Consider the following 23,386-nt stretch of genomic DNA (forward strand, 5'->3'; position numbering starts at 1 on the left):
TGGCTCCTTTTCCCAATGATACTCGTAGCTCAGAAAGTTATGTCTTCATATTTAATCTTGTATGTGACTTTCATTTTGATGGATATTGCAGCTGCTGCATTTCCAAGTTTGCCTGTCTCCTAGCTTTCCCCTCATTTCACCTCAAAAACTGCCTTGGGATTTTCCTCAAGGCTGCCAAAGTCAACTTCACCTCTTCCTTGGAACCTCCTTAGCCCCACTGTTTAGGGACAAAACCTCTTCTTGGATGCTGCCCAAGTGCTGCTCTGGCTGTACTCTCCTGAGGGCTGGAAAGGTAAGAGCAAGCAGCCCTGCAGGCTGCCGTGTGCTTCTGCAGGCGTCGGACTTCTGAGAGAACCAGAGCTCTCGTGCTTGCAGCTCCTTCAGGACTCGTTCCAGTTCGTCCTCCCCCAGTGCTTTTTCTGATCGTTCTTCGTGGCAGGAGGGTCAACTGACACCTGTTCAAATTTAGGTTTTAGATTGCTGTCTGCTATATGACCTGGTTCCTCCTGTGACTTCAGAGTAATTTATGCAATCTGAGCTTGACTCCATGCTTTTCTCTGAAATTACTCTGATTTACCCTGATTATACAAAACCCCTTTAGCCCACGTCACTGGTAATGTAATTCATTATTAGTGGGAACAATAGCAGATAAGTATCTTTGGCTTCCACCACATCCAAAACCAAAACAAAAATGAAAACTTACTAACACCTGCTAAGGCAAGCTTAAAAAAGGAAATGTAAAAAGGGGAGCAAAGAGGTCAGAATATTTAAAAGAAATGTAAATCGAACACACAAAACAAATGCATCCCAGGATGAAAGCTAAATCTGCAATGGCAGCTGCCCACTTAGAACTGTGTTTTTTCATGGTGCACTTCACCCTTACACCGTAGGATAAATAACCTCAATGTAAGGTGAATGGCCCATTCAGGAGTGTGCTAATTTCACATTATGCCATTGTTAATACACAAGATTTAATGGAAATTACTCTTGTTGGTATCTAGTCCCCTAAACAAATTTTAGATCATTTTGATCTGCCTTGTTAGATGATCAGTTCATTGTTTCTGGTAATTTTATTGTTGGAAAATGAGCCTCATCTTTAAATACTAAGAGATGCATGCTGTTATTTCTGTTGGTGTTCTCCTCTGCTTTAGTTTCATGTTTTCTGGTGTTTGACAAGGTCCATACAAGTAGATGTGCAGAAAAGGGGGAAGGAGTAAATCTGTGAGTGGGTTGAACTCAGTTCTGGGACGAGTTTAGAAACGTAACCACTTTCCATTTTTGCAAAAATTTTTGCTATCACCCTTAATGGTATATTTTGAATCTGCTTTGTTGTAACAGGTCACAAGTCACTTTGCGTTTTGCCCGAGCCATGGATTCTTTGGAAACCTGCGTTGGTGTCTGCAATCAATTCGTCATATACCACTGTTATATGGTTTCCTAGAGAGTGCCAAATTTTTATCTGGTGTGAACTGATACAATTCTGTTGGCTTTAGCACTGCTGCTTGATTTTTATAGTAGCATACCTAAGGGATAATCTGCATTCTGCTTATGAGAAGAGGCTTGTAAAGGCCACCTGCCTGCAAATCTCACTGCCTCTTTGGTCCTCTGGATTTTGCAACCTGCCTTGGTTGTGAGTATTCCCATTAACAATCTGCCTGAATGTGCATGAGGAAACATTAGGGCAAGCACCTTCACCACGTGCCTGTTGTCACCTCTGGAGATTTGATGTGCCACAGCAATAGCAACCAAGCTGTGAAACTAGGAGGGCCTGATTCTCAAAAAAGGAAAATTGAAGGAGGATATTCAAATTCTGGATTTAGAAGCATGTATGTAATAGGTCAGTGTGCCTGTCGGAATCTGAACAGCACATTTGTGTATTCTGGTGAATTCACGTTTTAAATTTGGGCTCACAGTAATACCACTTAGTAGCCCATGAGGTTCCTTTACTGGGCCGAAACCCAGCCAAGTGCCATCCTTGCCTAAGTGGAGTTTCTGAGTGGAGGCTGGAGTCTGCCCTGGGTTTTGATGGCTTAAGTTATGGTGAGGCTCTGGACTGAGAGCCTCTTCTTTTTCAGTAGGTAAGCACATTTTGAAGGTCTGCAGCAAGAGAGGATTTAACGAGCCTCTGCTGGAATGAGCACCAACAGATTGTAAATTGCAAAGTGCAGTGTAATTGAATCTGATCTCTGGCTTTTACAGACTGTAGTAATTGGAAATTGCCTTTCTTTTAAATATATACTATTCCTAGGATGGCTCCTTCTTGAAACTGTGATCTGATAATTTTTAAAGACATAATAATGTGAAGTAAGAAGTGGTATACAGTCCCCTTGGTACTGGTGGAGAATGGCAAAGTAGAGACTTTGGGATACTTCCTGCTGTGTCATTGGTATTAAACTAAGTCCTACACAGTAATTAACAGCTTAGCAAATATGAACTCAGTCCTTGAATAGCCACAGCCTGGAGCCCAAATATCAGTGCTCTGTTCCAGGTCAAAACAGATGACCTACAGAAGGGCTGAGTGGAAGCAGTCCCGGTTTGCACTTGGCAGCAGGTTGCAGACGGCCACTGCAAGTGCCCCTCCGGCCAGCCCTGCCGGAGTGCCTCCCAGCAGGTCCACGCTCTCCTGGCTATACTCTTCGCACCTCTTTGGTCACAGCCTTTGTCTGAATCCATCCTCCCCAGTGGCTAAGCAGTTCTGTGTATAATGCAGGGGGTCTAAAATTTTTCTTCAGCCATGGAAATACAATGATTTCCCTAATTTTTTGTTCCTATATGTCTAGGAGATCTAAAGGCAAGGTTTGAACTTAAGGAAACAGAGTAAAACAGATGAAGTCTAGACCTGAACACTGTCTTTTGTAATGTTGTAGACTTGCTGTTTAGGGAGCACACTTTCTCCTCCTATGTCCCTTTTCTGTCTCAGTATCTTTTTTTTTTGACGTGCAATGACAGATATGTTAGTTGCCTAGCTATTGATTAAAGATTGTGCAGAAAGCCACAAACAGATTTGAGGCCTGGGATCTTTAGTGGAGAGCCTTAGCGGAGAACCTATTTAGCTTTATCAGGAAGAAGGTTAAGAGTTGATTGCTTAGTATAAAGTACCCTCATGGTAAGACTGTACTGGTCACCAAAAATGATTGAATGGCTCAAGAGAATGTGTGGAGACTGGTGAAGCAAGTCTCGGCTATCTGGAACCTGAGGCTAAGCAAGCTCAAACTAGAAATTTGGTTTATACTTTGAAAGGGTGGTATATTGCAAAGGAAAACCTCCTAAGGAGTGATTGTTCATATCCTCTTCTTTAAGACAAGACGGAGTAACTTTTCAGCAGACACATTTTAGCCAGATATTTACTTAAATAGATGGTTATTTGGTTCTATACTGAGTTGAAATTAAAAGGGTTGTGATACATTGGAGATTAGAAAGGGTGATTGTCATGGTCCATTCTTGCCTTAAACTCTCTGAATCTATAACAGACCAATTTCTCTCCTGCATGTGCCAGATGAGTGGATACTCAAAACTGGGTCTAGGTCTAAGCCAACAGCCATGAATTCTAGAAAACTGAGGATATGATGGAGGGTAGGAACTTCTGTGGACCTTTCCCCACATCTACCAACCTTTTCCATGGGGGAAAGAAACATTTGCAGTGTTCTTAGACGATGCTGCAGGTAGAAGTTGGCTATCACCTTCTCCTTGTCCTTAAAACAGTTGTTTTGTTGTCATCCTTGTTGATGAGAAGAGGACATACCATCACTTCTTCTGTCATGCTTAGTGAGTAGTAGGAAATATCCTGATGATCAGGTGTTTTGGAGGGTCGTCATGGAAGAGGCTGACCAGCACCTAGTGTTCCAAAGGCTGAGTCTCTTCTGTAGTTTCCAAGTAGTTCAAAGCTGCCATCCACCTGCTCTGTCTGCCAGTCAAGACGATCATGTTCTCAACGTTCTGTTTCATGGGCAAGGAGGTACATGAGAATTTGGCAAGACAAATTCTGTGAAGACAATTATTACCTGCAACTGCATGCTGCCAAGATATGGTTACAAGTTAGGTTTCAGTTTCACATTTCTTATTTGCTGTAACTCTTTCGACTGGCTGTGGCATTTTGCTCAATGTTTTTCCTTCATGAAATCTATCTGCTAGTATCTTCTTACTTAAAAAACATATTTTGCTTGCAGGTTCCCCAAATAGCCAGTGCTTCCCTAACTTCCACCTTTTTAAGGAAATACAGCTTGAGTAGCCATGTGTGCTGAGCAGTGGTGTTTGGAAGAATGGGAATGTATTACTGTGATCATAGGGAAGGAGATGGGATTAGGTATGTATTGCCCGTTGCTTCCATTATTTCGGTTGGAGTTTGCTGTGCAGACCTCTAGCAGTTGGGTGACTTAAGTGAGGCACCTGAAATTAGAAACCACTTTTAATAAACACTGTATAAATAACATTAGTATGAGGGATTAAAGGAAGAGCATCGAAGGAATTTAAGGGCACGGGGTTTGATGGTTCTCCTCATGATGCTCCTTCCAACCTGTGACCAAATCCCACTGTTTACCCTGCAGTATTACTTACTCTGCTGTGCCAAGGCAGTTGTCTGTTTTGGAAGAGGTAACAGTTTCACATATGTACCATATTTTAAGTGATTGATTGGCTTCAAGGAATCAGAGTTTTAGTTACACTTAGGTAATTCTGCTAACTAATAAATATACTTAGCACTAACCTCTTTGTAGCTACTCAGAAATATCTGCGCACAGAGTCTGAAGGATTCCCTATGCTTTTAAGTAATCTTTTTTTTCCATGCTAATGTCAGTGCTGGGATCCTCCATTCTCTGGTAAAGGTAGAAGTGGCATTGTTCCTCTTTGTAGGACATGATGTGCTGCCTGCACGTTTCTACCTCTGAATTCACAGCCAGGCTTCACCCAGAAGGTACTGACATAAATTATTCAATTTTGTGTTTTGAAGGTTCCCTCTGGTCATATAAAATAGATTCCATTTGAAAGTGTTTTTCTTAATCAATTTTTCTATTAGCATTTAAGCCATAAAATTGTGCTGAATGCTCTATCCAAGTGCATACCCTTTCAAGTAACTTTTGTGTTACGAACCTTAAACCAGATCTGTTTAACAAATGCTCAATGAACATGTTCTCTGCTGCTCCTGTGGTAGTGCAGTGTTGTGATATTTCTACAGAAAGGCATATTGCAAGCAGTTTGGACCTGAGAAGTGGTTAGCAATGTGTGGAACACAGGTCAGAGGCTCTGCTGTGAATTCCTCTACGAATCTGTTATGTGATCCTGAGGAAGTTGCATTGCTTGTCCATTCCTGCTTCTTCCCTGTGTCTCATCTGCTGTTAAGTACTCTACTTAACATGTTTCCTTTGAAAGGTAGTAAATATAGCATTTTAGGGTCCAAAACTGTAAATTTTTCAACTCATTTTATACTGGTACCATTCCAGTTGGATTAGATAAGACATATAAAGAAGAATTTGGTCTTCACCTGTTGGTATCACACATCCTGAACCAGACTTACAAAGGTATTATCTCCCACATAAACAAGCCACGGACATATAACCTCATGAGGGTATTTGCTCAAGAGTGTGGTTTTGAAAGTCCAGCTCACTGTGTGCAGGCATTGTGCTAAACATGTCTTGTTCAAAAGTATCGAGCACATTCAAGTTGACAATTACAAATTCCCATGAGAATATAAAATGTTGCATCTTACAGAAAAAAACCTACCGCAAAACTTCCACATTTGATGCTGATACCATGCACTGAAGTATTTCTTAGCTGGCCACTGACCAATTCTGCTTAGCATGTTAATTTAAAAGTACTGTTTATTTATATCTTCCATTTGTCTGCATGGTAGGAGGTAACAGTTTCATTTTGACTGACCACACCATACACCTTGTGCTGCAAAGCAGTAATTGTTTCAGTTGATAAAATTTCTCTCAAAAAATTCCACTGAGTGTAACTTTAAAAATACCACGTTGAATGATTTAAAAAATGCAAAAGTTTGCTTTTCCTCAAGTTTAATTACAGAAACCATTTAACTGCTTTGACCTCCCCAAAACCGTTATTTCCTAATAATATATAAAGATTCTGCTCAGTATCTATGCACTATGTGTGTGTGTATTTACATAAAGTGTTAATGCAAAACCCCATCTTCATTGTGTAATATGACATGAAATAGTCACATGTATGACAGTAGGCTGTGCAGTAGAGGCAATGCATTGATTGCCTTAGCTTTCTCTGTAAATCTGAGGTGGCGTGCACTATATAAGTCTATGTCTAGATAATCTATGCAGGCTCTACCACAGAGAGCACAAAGAGCTTCATCTACAAAATGTATTTTACAGAGACTTCCACAGGGAAGGAAGCATCTAAATAGCTTAGTAGCTCTGGAATCAAATATATGGCAATTCTGAGATTTTTCAAACGGTGCTGTATTTGCTTCCTTTTGAAAATGTAGCTGGATGATGCCTGTGCCCGTCTTTCAGACAAACAACTATTTTGTTGAGCGTTGCTGATCCTCCAGATGAGATCCAAAAGCAGAGCTCCCACTTCGCTAGGCTCTGCCATGCTGCAGCTGGTGATGGACTCTTCTGGCTGTGATGTCTTCCGACTGATGCCATTCCACTAAGCAAAAAGAAATACAATATTCATAGGGAGGAAGAGAGAAAGCGAGGTGCTATGTCTCCATTTCTCAATGATACTAGCATGCAAGCAGGAATGCAGACACCTGGATTTTGGTCCCTGCTCTCCTTTTCAATATGCTACACATGACCCAGCATCTCACAGAGAAAAGGAAATCTCTTTACAGATATCAGATCCCATATTTAGAAATTAGCATCAAGTCCTGCTTCTGTGCCAAGCAGCTCCTGGCTAGCTGAAGAAGCTAACTCGCTACTCCCACCTGTGGATCTTGTATTATGAAACTAGGTACAGATTTCTTTAATGGTCTCTTTAAATGAAAAAGCAATCTGCTGAGTCTCCTAGAAAGATTTTGATAGGTCAAATGTAATTTTCCATGTAGGATTTGGCCAAGACATATAAATTACTGCCTGCAAAGTAGTGAAAGCTGTGGGGTCTTAAAATGACCATGAAGTAGTATCTATAAGCCTCTATTTTTGTCTAAGATAAATATCTGCGCATGCTGCTGCTATCATTTAGCAGCACTGTTAAGCACTGTCTCAGAAATTTTACTGTTGCATCACCTCAATTCAGCTGCAACTGCAGATTAAACAAGAAGGAAAGCAAAGCTTCCTCTGTCTTCTGCAGCTTGTATACTATAAGCATTACAAGGATAAAATAAATGGGGGGAGGGGAGGGGACAGGAGGGTGTCAGCAATAAGTATAGCTGTAAGCCTGTTTTCTTTGTGCATTTTAATCGAGATCTCCTGCTACACTGAAGCCTGTATGTGGCTTAGTAATAGCCTCTTCTGTTGCCCTAGCCACGAGTCATCATTTGCTGCACATCTAATACTAAAGGCTGGACCCTGCTTCGTTACACAGTGTCTTAACCTTGCTTTGCCCTTCTACCCAACAACAGCTGCTTTGTTTCCTTTCACTAACAGTCAGACATCACAAATTCCTTCTCTCTAAAGCCATTAAAACAGAACCAGCACCACCCCAAGTGGTTTCAGAACTAACTGATTTAGATGCTGGAGTCTGCTGCAAGGCCAAAAATAACTCCCCATTTCTTTCTCCTTCATTGGTGAAAGTAGGAGAGAAAGTGGCCAATGACAGAGACACAAATCCCCCATAGGCATCGGAGACAAATCTATTTCGTGGCAGGAAAAAAAATAATGCTCTTGAAAAATGTTTCTTTGCTCAGGCCAATAGATACAGAACTGCTGCATGCAATTTTGCTGAACTGATGGTATCGCTTGAATGGCTCACGGACTACATAAAATGAATTACATAATTATATTTTTAAACACTGTCCCCAGCTGTGCTGATGCACATAAAAGCTGTGTTTACAATGGACTCTGCACATGTAATTATTTTGTGGCACTAGCTCTGTGCATTTCCTTGATGGATGCTCCATGGTGCATAAAATTGTAGCTTTTATCATAGATTCTTGAATATATTCTTTGGCTGTTTCAGCTTTAACTACTCTGTTGTCCTCACATGGGTGAACAGGACTGATGCCTGGAAGGGCTAAATTTATAGCATCTGAGGGAACACCTTTAAGTCCTCTGGGAGCAGCAGAGGGGGAACATGATGAGTGTTGAAGTCGAGGCACCTGGGTCACAGGAAGCACTGAGCAGCAGAGCTGGCTGCTCCTACATGAGAGGTTTGCTGTGCTGTTCCTCGGGATGGAGCAATGGCTCTGCTCCTATTTGGCCTGCACATGTTCATCCCGGCCTAATTAACGCTGCATCAACGCAGCCGCTTTGCAGCACGGGGAGGCTGGGCAATGCCTCATGCCTGTGGGAGTGCGGGAGTGAAGGGGCTGGAGGCTGCTGGTGCAGAGTCAAACAGGACGTGGCCCAGACTGCCGGGATCAAAGAGCGGCTTTGATTTATCTTCCATTCTGTTTGTATACAGCAAGCGAGCTCCCAGCATTTCACTGTGAGCTCTCCCTTGTCTGTTCTCCATCCAGTTGTGGAATACCTAACATTTCTTTATGTTAGCGCAGTAGTTGATGCGTAGGACCCAGTGAAGAGGACAGTGGGATATTTATCTTAGATCTGTTCCAGTATTCTTGAGTATTAATATCACTGTGAAAACCTAGATGCTGGAAGGACTGGTACACATCACAGTCCAAGAGTTTTGCCTGCCAAGCAATAACATTTGGAAATAAAGACAAAAAGTAATACAATATCCTGAACAACAACTTCAAAATGATGGAATAGCATCATGGGTAGCTACCTACCTTTTTTTTTAACTGTTGCTGCAAAGAACTGGCAGACTTTTATTGTTAATAAGCAAAATAGTTTGGCGTTTTACATCTCATCCTTGGCTAGCCTTAGATATGAGACTCCACAAAGGAAATGCAGATTTTGTTGTGAGCCAGTTTTTAATGGCAGGTGTTTGGTTGGAAGTCAGGTCTGCTTTCTGGTAGTAGATAGCTTGAATTCCTTTGTTACCATTCCTTGCCCTTTTCAGTCCTGTGTTTGGTCGTGGAAGCTGGAAGCCTATGCTTCCCAAAGGACAGTTGCACCATGTAAAGTAGTAATTGGTCTAATGCCAATAGTGACTGCATTATTCCACAGCAAATGGCCCAACTGTTGGTAAACCAAGTTTTCCACCCTCACATGAATATAGTCTTCTCCCATCATGGAAACTGTTCAGCTATGGATGTCCTTAGCATTCCCTCTGTTTGGCATGTGAAGTTTACATACCAGCTTCCAGGCTGTTGATGCATTTTGCACCAAAGGGTCAGGTGATGGAAGAACAATCTTTGGAGTGGAAAAAATGTGGAACAGCAAAAGTTTATTGTATGTTTGTTTGCATAGTCTGCCTTTCAGACAAATGGCATCCCTGCAAGTATACTGGTACCTGAAAAAGGGTCCTTGGATAACCTGCACAGAAGCTGAACCACCACAGGTGCTACTTCAGAAAAGCAAGCAGATAAAGGTACCAGAAGCAATGCAGGGGAAACACTTCTGGACTAAGCACCCCCTTGTAGTGTTCATATACCTGTCCATCCTGTTTCTGGACCACAAGTTGTTGTTATTTTATTAGTGATAATGTGGCTTGTATGCATGAGAAAAGGGTACATTTCTCACTAGGTAAGACATACTTCTGACTCAAGTATGTGAGTATTATTTTCTAAAAGGGCTTACTTCCTTCTACTTCCTTATTCTAGAGAGCCCTGCTGAGAGTCTATCAGCCATCTAGGCCAAAATATGTTTTTCAAATATGTGATCATCTTATACAAACCAGCATAATTCCATGTGCTTTGACAGAGCTACAACTTAAGCCAGTGGAGGATCTAACTCCTCAGTATTTTATGTAACATAGATAAACCCCAAAATTTGTGATCAGAGAAGAAACATTTCTAGGTATAACATGCTTGCATCATTACTCTTCCACATTAGTTGCATTCCCTTGCTGCAGCCACTTGTGCAAGACTTTTGTGTTTATCTTTACGGTACATGGAGATAAGTTGCCTGTCTTTTGCAAAATGTTTGCAAAAGTGTTGCATACAGACAAGAGTAAGAGTTCACACTGAAGTTAGTACAAATTTTGCAGTTCACCAGGAACAAAGCAGTCCTCTTAAGACTACTGTTTGAACCCTGACCTTTGCCTTTTTGTGGCTCTAAGTCACCAGAAGCTTCTGCTTCCAAAAGCAAAATAATGCTTTGAGAAGTCAAACTTCAGTGTAAATGATGTCGTGGCTATAGGGGTTGAGGTGTCATCTTTGTTGCAGTAAGTCCCTCTTGGAAATGTCTGATAAAGCCAGAAAGAAAATAGGACTTATTTTACAGATTTTTCGGAGCACTATAATTCCATTCTTGCTATATTATTATCTGTGAGAAGCTTTTTCTTTTTTAATTCCATAAAGCTCTATCACTATATTATCTGAGCAGCTAAGTACTCAGATTATGTAAGCTGAACATAATAGGATGTCTGTAAAACTTTGCTGCTTACAGCCTTGGAAATTTCTATACTGCTTTTCTACGGTGACTCAGCTGCAGATCTCCCATATGATCTAGGAGAATGCGTGGTGGGGTGGGATTTCCATCCTTTGAAGGAGTGTAGCGTGGTCCTCAGGTGTGACCTCAGCTGCAGCCTTGCTCTCCTTTCACATCCCCTGGACTTCTCTGGGCAATCTCTAACTGCTGATCAGCGGATGCTCGCTGTAGTTCCCGTCACACGTTTCAGTTCTGCTCTTCTAGGAATGTTTACCTGAATGTTTTCAAAGCAATCCACCTTTTGATTTGCACAGCAGGAGAATTTGCCTTTGTACCAGGTAGCAACCTCAATATGTAGTTTCACAGTCTGTTTCTTGTAGAGGATATTTTTGGCCCATAAGTGATGTTTTAAGAATAATTCCAGCAGTACTATTTTTGATATGTATAGCTTCACGGTGCATTACTAACCATATGGCCAAGCATAGGACATGCAGCTACATAGCAAGGTTTACTGCCCAGTAGGAATGAGAAGCATGTATTTTGAATAGATGTGTATTGGGGGAAAAAAAAAAAAACATTCAATTTTAAAGGCACAGGCTTAGGACCTTTATTTCTTCTCTTGGTTCTCCCTTGGTTTTGAATGAGGTTCGGCATCATCTCCCTTGGAATTCCACTGCAATAATATGGGCTCAGAGCAGCTGTTTTTACTTTTCCTTGCTGATGACAGTCAGGAGATAAAATGCAGAGGAGTAAATTCTGCCTGGCGGCTACAGGTTGCATCACACAACCACCGGTAGGTCTCTGAGAAGTGTTACTGATAGCTAGATTTTATCTTGGCAGGGGTAAGAGCTCATGAAACAGGATGGCTCAAGGAATGACTAACGAAAGCTTTATGATGAAACTTCTGTCTAAGCCATGTCAACTGTGACCAAAAATTATCATCGGAGGGTTATTTGACAGCCTAGGGTGAGTGAGCACGTGCCCTGAGTCCAGCTTGTTGTAGAGATGTGTCTTCAATGTAAAATCCACTAACTCAGTTTGTGTCTGTTAATGTCAGTGGGGAACACCACAAATGGTGATGTGGCATGTGGTGAACTACGCTCTTACCCATCAGGTGACTTCTCCGATCTAGAGCTGGACCATTTAATGAGGCAGATGATATTGCTGTTACTTTGCGTTTTTCTCTTCTGTAGATAAATCATTCCAGTCAGATGTATACACACAGCTGTGTTTTGTGTGTTCACGCAGAAAGGCAGACTCCAGTTGTCTCAGGAACAGTCCCAGCTACTCAACTGGGACCACATTATCAATACAGTGAGGCGGGCCTCCTATGCAAATGTCATGGGGAGTTCCCCTGCGTGACTCCAATTTATTACTCTACCAAAATATCCTTCTTCAGCTCCTTGATCAGCTCCCAGTCCCTGGGATTTACAATGCTTTAAGGGGTATCTTTGCTTTTCTTGTGGCACCAGTAGCTCCTGTACAATCTGAAATCGTTAGTTACGCACTTAAGTCAATGTGGAGGTTTCACCTAGTGTATTGACTTAGTAGTGCTCAGTAAAATTACCTACTGCCTTATTATGCCAATGATCACATCCTGCTTTTTGTAAAGCAATATCCAGTTTCCCTATTTCTGCCATAAAGCGTTATTTCCCCTGAAGAACAACAAACTCCACCTTTGAGGCAGGATGTGCTCAAGGTGAGGGGAGTAGAAAGCGGACGTTTTCCAGCTTTGCTCTAGGGAGTTGGGAGATAAGGTAGGAATTGGGGAAGTCAGAGCTTTAGCCTTGACTCCGATAACGATTTTTCTGTGTGGCCTTTTGTAAGCTCTTTCATGTTTCCACCTCATTTTGCCCAAACCTAAAATGGAGTTCAAAATCATCACTTCTCTAACACCTCCCCCTCCCCACACACACACACACAGAGTTGTGAGAAGGTTTAATGTTTGTCTCGGAGGCTTTGAACAGTGTCATACATCCAGGGAATGTATACGGGCATTCAGACCCCGGAATGAGCTTTACGAAATCATCAGTAAATAAAATGTCACTTATATTAATCATAAATTTGGGATTGGAACAGAATACATGGTTAACAAACCTGCAAAACAAGCTTTGTTTCATTGGCTTGAGCTGCTTTATAGTTCTGCTTGTGTATGTGGAAGTGATGTTCAGTCTTTAAATGAGTCACAGGACTGGAAGAGCAAAAATATTTGATGGTAACATATAGCAGCAAAACAATTACTCTTTTCATTCTGACAAGCATGATAACCAGAATAGCTAGTTAGAGCTAGAGGTCTAGGCTGGTAGTTTCTTCCCATGTATCAAGGATTTTAGATCTGCTTGCAAGGCAGTGAAACAGAACTGAAATGTCATAACAATAAAAAGACAACATTAGATCAAACAATAAAATCAAGCATGCCTATTAGGATACAACTATTTACACTTATGAAGGCTCTCCTGGTCAGTGAGTCCATGCAGTATTCTCACACAGCGCAGCCTTGTCTAGCAGCTTTCTGTACCTTTATCCAGAGGAGACTCCTTTCCACCCTGCTTGCTGCATTGCACCACTGATTTAGTGAAGACATCATCCTCATAAGGATGCTCTTCTAACTCACCTCTGAAATCCGCTTGCTTTTCTCCTCTGACAATTAGGTTTAAATGTGCTGCAGCAAAGTACTCATCCTTAGCAGTCGTATGGCTTTTTAAGTGATAAACTGCATTAGCAAATTCCTTATTAGATAATCTATCAAATGAGGTCATGCATAATTTTAGCAGTCTCATCTTGATTTATAGCATGATCGCAGCAAATTACGCATACACAAACCAGCATGCTAGCTGTCGAAGTCAGGTATTTTTACTCTGCTAAAAAAGCTATTTCCAGGCCAGCCCAGTGGCCTACTGGTAGCACTCTGCATTGCCATGGCTTGCCCAGTTTGTGTTGCAGCCCTCAAGCTCACCCCTCACCTCTTATTAGGTCTGACAAGAGTGTGAGGCAGTAGTCTAAATCCTTGCTTCACACCTCCTACCAATAATCCTTAATGGTGTTTATTCTGACAGGGTTGCCATACTCCCCTTAAGTAGGGGCATAGGCTCACTAAAATTGTAAGCGTAGGTATGGGGAAACTGGGTGTGCGGGGTGCTGATCTGCTCCCTGCCTCCCTTCTGTGTTCCCAAGGGAATGAAAAGCTAGTTGGAGTGAATCATCAGGCAGCGTTGTGCACGCCTGTAACAGAGTCTGCTTCCCAGTCCAGGCTGTTCGGGCCAGTAAAGGCTTGGTCGCCTGCACCCACAGGCACTGGAGGAGGCAGTGCTCCCTCTCCTACGGCCATCTGCGTTGGGAAGCCGTGCTGCTTGCCTCGCTACAAGCAGAAGTGATGAAATTCAGGGAAAATGGGAGGCAGCTTCAGGAACAAATGCTCTTTCTGAACTGCACTTCATTACGCTGTTGCACTTCTGCTTGCTGCACCCGGTATCTAGCCCCTGCGCCGCAAGTAAATTGCTCCTGGGACCCAGAAGGGACGTGATTCCTATCCCCCAGCTTCAAACTTCTTCTGCAAACATTTCATCTGTGGAGATTTATCTGTAACTACCATAGGGGGGAGCTGCACTAAATTATCTAGTCTTGCCTTTCTCTTCATCTGCTCTTATCTCACGTTGGTATTTCTAGGGTTTGAGCTGTGCAAAGTGGTGAGAGTACATGTCATCTGCATGTCTCTGAATAAGTTATGTCTCTCCCACTGGACTTATGGCTAAACCCTGCCCACGAAGGACAAAGTGGGACAGAATAAGAGGTGTTTCTTGGCATGCCAGGTATCTGCCCCTAAACTGTAAAATAAAAACTAAATGAAAATCTGAATAAAAATTTCCCCAGGATATATAAGATTGTAGAGGCTTATCACTGCATGAAAACTTCTTGAAACGCTTAATACAAAGGCTTCCATGTTGTCTTTGCAAGAATATTCCTGGAGTGAGAGACTGGAAGAAATCAAAGTCATTTATCAAAATAAGTAAGCAAAGGGTGTGCTTGCAGTGGATGGCACTGCTGTTTTGCACACCCTACAGTAATTTTGCCTAATCCTACTGAATGAGTTTTTCATGTATCTATATATATATGTGTGTGTGTGTGCATATCTGTCAGGAGTAAAATCTATTGTATCCTCAGTTGACAAGCTGTGCGTGGCAGCTTGCAGCAGGGCTTGGGGAAAGAAGTTCAAGACCCAGACTAAGAGTAGAGTATAGGACTTCCCTCCAGAGCCCATCAGCTGGAATAGCAATTGTACCTCTTCCCCACGCTGGTACCAACACTGGTCTGGGGTCTCTCTTTTCTCCCCTCCTTTTACCCCTGCTGGGAGTGGCTGAAGATGCATCAGAGAGGGTGGTGAGAAGCGGTTTGTTTCTTCGGGGCGCACATATAGGGTGAAAATTAGGCGAGCGAAGGAGTGCTTGGGTCATGCCAGCCCTGCAGTGAGGCCGTGCCACGGGATGGAGAGGGGTGCGCGGGCAGGGCTGGCGAGCTTGCTGCAGAAGGGGTGAAATGCCCCCGTGCACCTGGGGACGTGTGCTGAGGCAGGGCGGGGGCTCTGCAAACCCCCCTGCAGACCCCGCAGCACCGCCGTGCAAACGGCAGCCTCTCACCTGAGCCTGCGCTGCAAGGGCATATTCCTCGGCGAGCACTGAGCAGCAGCAACCAAAACCCGAGGTGTAAGCATGGCAGAAAGTCTTCATCGGTGCGGCGGGCACTGGGCTCCCCGAGAGCCCTGCCAGGCCCCCTCGCTGCTCCGGCCCCCCGTCGGGAGCCCCAGGTGGGCAGGGGAGGGGGCACAGCCCCATCTCCCTGCTTTGCCTCCGTGGGGCCCCTGAGGGAGCAGCTGTGCCACCCCCCGGCCTCCGTGGGGCGATGGGGGCCCCCCAGCAGCAAGCAGCCCTGGGTTGGCCGCTCCTTCTCTAGACCTGCCTCTGCAGAGGTGTTTGCAGCCATTGGCACGGGCGCTGCAGAGCCGGTTGCCTGGCAGCACGAACGCGTCCTCTTCCCCATGACAAACATCATCTCCATCGACCCAGACCACCTCCCGTGTCAAATGTCTGCCCAAGCTGGAGAGCCCAGCAAGGGAAAACGCGGCTCGCCAAAATGAGCCGAGCAAGCCTCGTTTCATCGTTTGGGTGATGCAGGGACCCTTGCACTAAGCGGCTGCCCCACTGGTGAATTCATCCAGCACCGTAAGCAAAATGCCGTTGTGCTCGGCAACTCAGCCCGGATTAGCACTGAGAGAACAAGCCCCCTTAAAGAAACACATGCTAATTAGAGTGCATGAATATTTAGCTTTCTGCAAAACTGTCAGAGGAAAAGTAATTGTGAAGCTAAGCCCAAGGTCTGCCTTCTTGCGTCTGGGTCTTCAGTTCCTGCTGAAAACACGCTAATGTGTTTGATGTGCCAAAAGAAGGCAAAGCGTTGTATCTGAGAGCACAGAGTCGCTCCAGGTCTCTGTGGCTTATAAAGCGTGCGCAGCGTGTTTATCTGCTCCCAGCTTGGCACTCAGCCTCCGAGCACGCCGCTGCATCCAGCCACTGTGCTGTAGTAACTCAGATGCTGAATACCGCAGCGATCATAGGATTATGAATTTGAGAGACATAAAAATTACCAACTTCAGAGATATCCATCTTTCTTAAAAGAAAGAAAACCATTATGAGTCAGGCATATCACCCGCCAGCAGCCTACTGAAGAGAGCTGTCTTCTGCAGAGAGCTGGAGGACAGGAGGACGCCTGATGAGTGCAGCAAGGGCGAGGGCACAGGCTGGGAATGGAAGGGGAAGACTAGCTACATGCAACCACGGAGCAGCTGTGGTTGGCATGCCACGGTGCCAGTGCTGTGCAGGGAGCACACGGGAGAAGGAGCTGCTGGACTCTCTGCCCAGGGGGTTGTGGTGTACTGCAGGGATATGGATTTGGGCTGCTCAGGCTCTGGGAGAAGCTGGGTTTGATGGAAGTGCGAAGGTGCCCAGCTGTGCTGAGCTCCACAGCACCACAGCTGACCGCTGCATTGCGAGGTAGGGTGGGTGTCTCTATGCCAGCGTGCAGTCAGTTGTGGAGACATAGTATTATGGGACTCTCGTCCTCTCTGCAGGAAGGCTGAAATCAGTGTGGCCTATCGGTCGTTCTCTCAGTCTACTTTGAAACAGAAGATTTGTCCCAAGGAGGCTCAAGCTACGTGAAAGCAGGCACACCAGGTGCAGAGGCAGCTCTCTGCTGACTGTGACCACTTAGCATGATGTGGGAATGAGCATCACGCCATTAGGGAGCTGCAGCTCTATCCTCTGCAACAACAGCATCAGCCCTCCCCAGCTCGGGCGGTGACGATGGCTCAAGGGAGCCAAAGCCAGGGCAAAAGAAGAGGGGCAGAGACCGCCCGCAGGGAGGTGCACGGCAGGGCAGCGCAGCAGCTTGTCCATTTTTGGGTGAAGAAGGAAATCTCTGCTGGGTGCTGCACGAGAGGAGCTGTGGCACAGCGGGCAGGGCTAGAACTGTTGAGGCTGGGAGGAGGGTGGGGAGGAAGGGCTGCTATTTAATTGCCAGCCCCGGTTCTATCAGCAAATACGAGGACGAGCTGTTGCTGGTGTGGAAGGTAGCAGATGGCCTAATTGGGAGATTCTCCCTTGCAAGAGCAAAATGATATACTGTTTTTAACATCTTTGCCTAGAGCTGAGTGCTAGCTTCAGATACTACCAAGATATGCTGTACAGAGGCACTTTGTGCCAGAAATGTGCTCTAGTGATAATCAGGAGAAAACTGTGCTTGAAGTGACATTTAAGAAATAATTATTATGGCCCATTGCTGTTAGTCATGCATCCCAAAAGCTGATCTGGCTAACAGGGCTTTCTAAAGCCTCTTCTGCTTGACATATCGTCTGGAAATTATGCCATCATTGTGTCACCACGTCTTGCCTTGTAACCACCAGGACACTGTCTATGTACACACACCATTTTTTCCCCTCTTCTTGGGGGAAAATAATTCTCTCTGTCTTCTGATTTTTCTCATGCTGCTTCAGCTGGTTTCGTGCAGATTCTTGTCTCAGCCATGTGCTGGAGAGCACACGCCTTACTTTCCCAGAGACAGCTACGAAGCATCACCATCTCATCTCTCCTCGTGCGAAGCCCCAGGCAGCCCCACCGCTGCGAAGGTCCGAGGTGCCCCGTAACAGCTCAACACTCTGCAAAACTCCAGGCCTGTAGGCAGAGACGGCAGAGCTCGCCTGCGTCACGCTAATATCAGGTGCTTGAAACTTTATATTGAAGGTGCAGGGTCGTTACTGGTGAGTTGTTATGGCAGGTGCATTTTGTCAGCTCCAGCTCTGATCTGAAAACAGGGGAGAGGGCAGCGCCTCTCTCAGCTGGGTCAGGTTTACAGAGAAAACTCTGGTAAGGACTTAAGTGGGAGAGAAAACTTTGACTAACCTCTAAATCTGCTTATTATTACTTATCAGTAAGTGCAAAACCCAGGGCAAGGATCAGCTTGGTCTGGAATCAAACGAATGCTCTGTTTGAGGATAACAGCCCTTTTCTTGTTGATTTTTTTGCAGGCCACTGGATATATTTTTAAGGACTTTTGCCTGCTGAGTATACCACGTGCTGGCTCTTCCTGCTAGTCCTTTAAACTTCATCATGTTTGTTGGGGGGTTTTGGTAATAAAAGGGCTTTAATGGGTTATCTGTAAGTTTTGTCTCCTAAAGTATTAGGATGTATTAAATCATGTATATTATATTATGTCATATATTATCCATGCAGTAGATGTCTATGCTGCAGCAGTCTGTCCTTCTGTTCTGTCCTCCTCTCCCTCTCCCTCTCCCTCTCCCTCTCCTTCTCCCTCTCCTCTCCCTTTCTTTCTTTTCCCCAGTTTGCTCAGAAGTCTCCTGCTACAAATCCCACAGCTGTAACACACCAGCCAATCTCTCTCAAATCCCACTGATTTCATGTCTCTCTCAGGCTCCAATTAAATCTCCCTGTCTTCCCCTTCAAGGCCCTCTATAATGTTACTTTGCCTTTGATCTTGTTCTTCCCACTCCTCCTGCCTGTATTCTCCCAGTCATCCCTCCTTTCTGCTCATTTTATCTTGTTCATGGATGGTTCAATCTTGCTTTTTTCCTCCACGCTCCTGACACCTCAATCCATCTCCCATTTTCTATTAGCCATTTTCTATTTCCTCTCCTTCTGTCAACTCTCCCTTAAATCCCTATCTTTTTCCTCCTTGCTAGTGATAACACCCCACATGCACTTGCGCAGAGTCACCTGTGCCGTTGTCCCATGTGGTTTTCCTGGAGTGCATGTTCTTCACACCAGGAATTTGTGGTTCTCCTACAGTGCACGCCCCACAGATACAAACACACAAGGGGCTTTTGAAGAGCAGCAGCCGCTGGTAAGTAACCATTCATTATTAATCCTGTTGCTTATATGATACACAGAAAACTCTAAACTTTCTCTAGCTGGGTAATAAGAGGAATCTTTTCTATGTTGATGTGAAGGCACACTTTGGACGCTCTAGCTAGGTAAATGCATAAAAATGCATGTTATTTAAACTTACAGTGACTTAAACTTCCTATAGGCAGCAAAGCCATTCGAGGAACATAAATAAGAAGCAGGCTATTAGAAGAGGTTTTGGGTCTCGCTTCGCTCTATTGCCTTGCACTACCACGTCATCACTGGCTGCGTTCAAGTTGCCTTTAACATCCTTACATGCCTGCACATGACAAACAATAGGGACTAGCTCCCATCCAGCAGAGGAAATATAGCAGCAAGTGTCTCACGTCCATTTCTCAACTGTCATCAAATAGCTTTTATTCATGGCATAGCACAAGTGTCAGCCAACTGGCAAAGGCAGCCTATATTAAAAACGCTGGGGATTATTCATGTCAACAGACACAAGGGAGCTTTTCTCAGTCAGAGGATCTGCACTAGCGGTGGTATGAAAATGCAGCAGGTTCTCTAGAGTAATCTCAAATCTGAATAACTTCAGAAGGAGGCCAACAGCTGACTGTCACTTCCAAGTACAATTAAAAAATTAATCTAGCGCAATTAGACGAGAGCTTGGATAGGTAAGAGGTTTAACTGTGTGGATAGATAGAAAAGGCTATGCTGTAAGGATGTTATGTAGAAAGACTAAGATGATATTTTTTGAAAAAATGCTCAGATTGAAGATGGTCTGCAGGTTGTGAGCTGGCAGTGGCTTCTCAAGTTTGCTTCTGATTACATAATTAGCTGATAGGTCCTTGGCCTGTTTGATTGCAGGCATTTACTCTACTATTTGGAATATGATTGCCATTGGCCACATGATTTGTCTTTTATGGACAAGGTGCAATTTAGAAAATGATTAATTCTTTCTCCTTTTAAAAGATGGAGAAAAAAATATCCCTGTTTAACTGAAAATACCTTGTATTAAATTTGTGAGAATATTAATAGAAAAAAAAATAATAAGATGGACACAAGCAGTAAAATTGCTTACCTTAAAAACATCAGGTAAAGGTGCAAAATGATGGAGGTGTCAGATGTCTCAGGTTAACTGTTAAGGGCAATTCCCCGACCGGTTATTTCATTCCCACTGTATTTGCAGAAGTCTATTATATTGTGTCATCTTGTATTTTTTAATCGTTGCTTTTAAAACATATGGCCTGCTTCTTTTCCCCCTCAATTATTTTTGACTAGTTTTACTTCTCTGAACTTGTTGATGTTATGCGGATATGAAATCAGGAGCAATTTAAGTGGAAAATAAAAAATTAAGGCCCATGCAAGTTATCATGAATAAGGTGACCTGATCTGCTCTGACACAGATCTATGTTCCACTTATGCTCTGGAAAACTCTGGATACTATATTTTCGTCAAAACCTGATTTCTGTACAAACGTGTGATGCAGAAGGAACCCAACCAGCAAAACCTTCAGATGTCTCCCATGTCATCTCCATGACAACATATAGATGCACAGTCTGCTATATACATCGTTATCGGGAGACGAACTGCTCCTAGATTTTTCCCACATCGAGCTGAAAGGCAGACCGACCAACAGGGTAGCTGGCTGCAGGGGATGTTGCTGGGATTTAAAAGAGGAAACCGCAGGTCATTATTCATACAGGGTAAACTGGAGGCAAATGGAGCAGCCTTACTAAGAGGTGAGCCTTGCACTACAGCTTCCCTTGCTGAGGCTGCTTGGTCAAGTAAAGGAATGGGTGCTGGCAGGTCTCCAACAAGCCTGAAAAGTCAGGCGGAGGACCTTTGCAGGGTCCTCAAAGTCTTCCGGAAAGGCCATTAGTGCGACTTACCAGCAGAGTGAGATAAGAACGGAAGGTAATTTGGGTTAATGAGTTATCCTGAAAGGTTTTTATTCCTGCACGTGTAGAAGGAAAGGAAGAGCGATCTTGTACCCTCTCCCTGGTGGAGAAATCTGAACTCCGTGGCAAGTTCACTCTCCGCTCCCTGGCAGCGTGTAGGAAACCAGGGTCAGTGGGCCAGGCCAGTGGCACATGCAGCCAAGGCTTTTCCCAGATGGATGATCCATTCCTCACAGGCAAAGGATCAGACTAGGACCAAGAAAAAGAACCTGCCACTTCACCGCGTGTGTGCGTGTATGGTTATCTCCCCTTTTGTAGTCCCCAGTGTTTATTGCACCGAATTTAATTGCTCTGTAAGTTTCACATTAAATCAAACAATAAATGTCGTCGTGTCGTTTACTTGCTTCCCGGGGCAGTTAGGAACAGGACCTCGGGTCGATGAGCATTCCTGCGGGGTCAGAAGACTGGCTCTTTCCTGCAGGCTGCTCTGCAGAGGGACTGGCCCTGTATAGCTGCAAGCACCGTCCGGGTCTGCCTTAGGCACTGGTGGCTGCAGTGCACCAGCTCCCAGCTGGACACTGGAGTTTGAGAAGTGTGGTACGGATGCACCAGCTGGGATAGCTGAACAGCGATAGATTCAGTAAATCCCCCCTCCTGGCTTTCTTCCTAACCTGTCCTTTCCTCAGCTCCTTTCCTTAGGGCCGGTGTGGTTTACATCACTTCATTGAAGGGTGAGCGGCCTCGCCTTTGCGGCGGCGTCCGGGCGTGCGCGTGGCCGCTCCTGCAAAGCAGCTGAAGTGCTGTAATTTCATACTCCAGCTGACGGTGCAGGAACTTGTTCATCTGCCCGTCCCCTCGCGTAGACACGGTCCTGGCCGCCGCAGGCACCCTCAGCGCAGTCGGTGGAGCTGAGTTAGTATTTGCAGTGGTTAGGAAACATTCCTACTATAAACAGCGCTGTGTGCGTAACCGCCCGAGTAAAGCAAGGTTGGCCTTTTTATACTTGTTTCTGACTTCCGGACTGGGGAAGTCTTCTTCTCCGCTCCTACACCCCTCTGGGTAAGGCGCCTTAGGCACCTTACCTCCACTCTCTGCTGCTCAGCTTTCCTTTCTGAGAAACAGAGATAACAATATTGACCTTCTTGGTAGAGCGCTTTCTCATTCTTTTTGAGACGTGCTACATAAGAGCTGATTGTTAGGTTTTGTTTGGCTATAAAAAGTCCTCATCTTAACAGTGGGGCATGGTATGTTATCAGCCATTAAAAAAAAACTTATGCTGATCTTTAGCATTTAGGGATAGACCTTTGTTCTGCTTAGTTACTTATAATCTTTGGAGTGGTGTGGCCTAGGTTTGGGGGTTGTTGGTTGGTTGGGTTTTTTTTGCTGCTCTCTGTGTGTGTATGTATTGTGTACATACGGTTGACTTTTGCTTCTATTAGGGCCAAAGATCACTTGGTTTAGCTTAACGTACAGATGTCAGTTGGCATCAGCTGAGTAACTGGGCTGTGATCTGCCATTCAGCACATTTCCTCTGAAATATACGGGAAATTAGTTTGCCAACAGACAAGAAACAGAGTAAGAAACCACTGAACCAAAAAGGACATAAAGAAGGACTATGATCCCCACAAAATAATCTGCCTTTCCTTCAGCGTACACTGTATGAACGTTTTACGCTGACAGCCAGAGTTTGTCCATTCATTGCAGATAGCCTTTTCCTTTACCATAATAACCCATATTTCCCTCTATGTAGCCTCTGAAGAAGAAAAGAAATTCCTTTTTTGTCCATAGGGCAGTTGAAAGCTTGTCTCCAGCCTGGACAGCACGGTGCAAGGGTGGCAGTGTTGAGGAGTGCCCAGGTTCATGGCAGATGGCATTCGGGCATGATGGAACCCAGGCGTCTTGGGTAGGTTCCTGTTTAACAGCATTTCCACTGCAGTGTCTAGCTATGCGTGTCAGGAAGATGTAGACAAACAAAAAGCCATCACAGAAGGTACTAGTTCAAAGTCAGGATAATAGCAGGAACAGTAAAGTCAAGCCCCAAATAGTTCCCCGTGGCCTAATACCTCTTGTTCTGAAAAGCAGTGTCTGGAAATGACAGCGGGGTGTACAAAGTGTGGGGAGTCCCTGGTGCTGGGCTGGATGATACTGGAGCCTCAGCTCTCTGGCTACCATCTCCTGAAGCGGCAGTAGTGGTGGGACAGCATTTACAACAATGATGATTGAGTTTAGGGTGTTTCAGAAAGGATTTAGTATATCCTGCGGGCTTGGGCTGATGTTCCTGATGGATGCCAACCATTCAGGTGAGAACAGAACAATTAACCATTCTTTCACTTACGGGTAGCTGAAACAATTGGAGCTGGGCAGGCTCCCCAGAAGGCTTTTCAGGAACCTGAACTGAGCAGCAGGATGGTTTGGCTAGGGGCTAATCTACCCATTAAGGTAGAGATCAACTTGAAGGCAGCAATTTCCTTGGGGGGTAGAAGAGAGGCAGAAGCAGGACAGAGAGCCAAGAAGG

General features: G+C 44.5%; 1 protein-coding gene across 5 annotated transcripts in view; it reads left to right on the forward strand.

Moving 5' to 3' along the window:
• LOC140649477 (uncharacterized) overlaps nt 1-23,386 on the forward strand; it is a 69,580-nt gene that overhangs the window by 30,483 nt on the left and 15,711 nt on the right. For 2 of the 5 annotated variants that reach the window (XM_072856739.1, XM_072856735.1), the window contains exons 12-16: nt 1,339-1,630; nt 4,167-4,303; nt 17,605-17,828; nt 18,136-18,968; nt 22,660-22,774. In XM_072856739.1, coding sequence (XP_072712840.1) covers nt 22,752-22,774 — 23 coding nt within the window. In that variant the 5' untranslated portion in view covers nt 1,339-1,630; nt 4,167-4,303; nt 17,605-17,828; nt 18,136-18,968; nt 22,660-22,751. Of the gene's footprint in view, nt 1-1,338; nt 1,631-4,166; nt 4,304-17,604; nt 17,829-18,135; nt 18,969-20,376; nt 20,713-22,659; nt 22,775-23,386 lie in introns of all 5 variants that reach the window. The other 3 variants (XM_072856734.1, XM_072856737.1, XM_072856738.1) reach the window with 3 other exon arrangements.

The sequence above is a fragment of the Ciconia boyciana genome, chromosome 3 (assembly GCF_034638445.1).
Source record: "Ciconia boyciana chromosome 3, ASM3463844v1, whole genome shotgun sequence".
In the NCBI taxonomy this organism is placed as follows: domain Eukaryota; kingdom Metazoa; phylum Chordata; class Aves; order Ciconiiformes; family Ciconiidae; genus Ciconia; species Ciconia boyciana.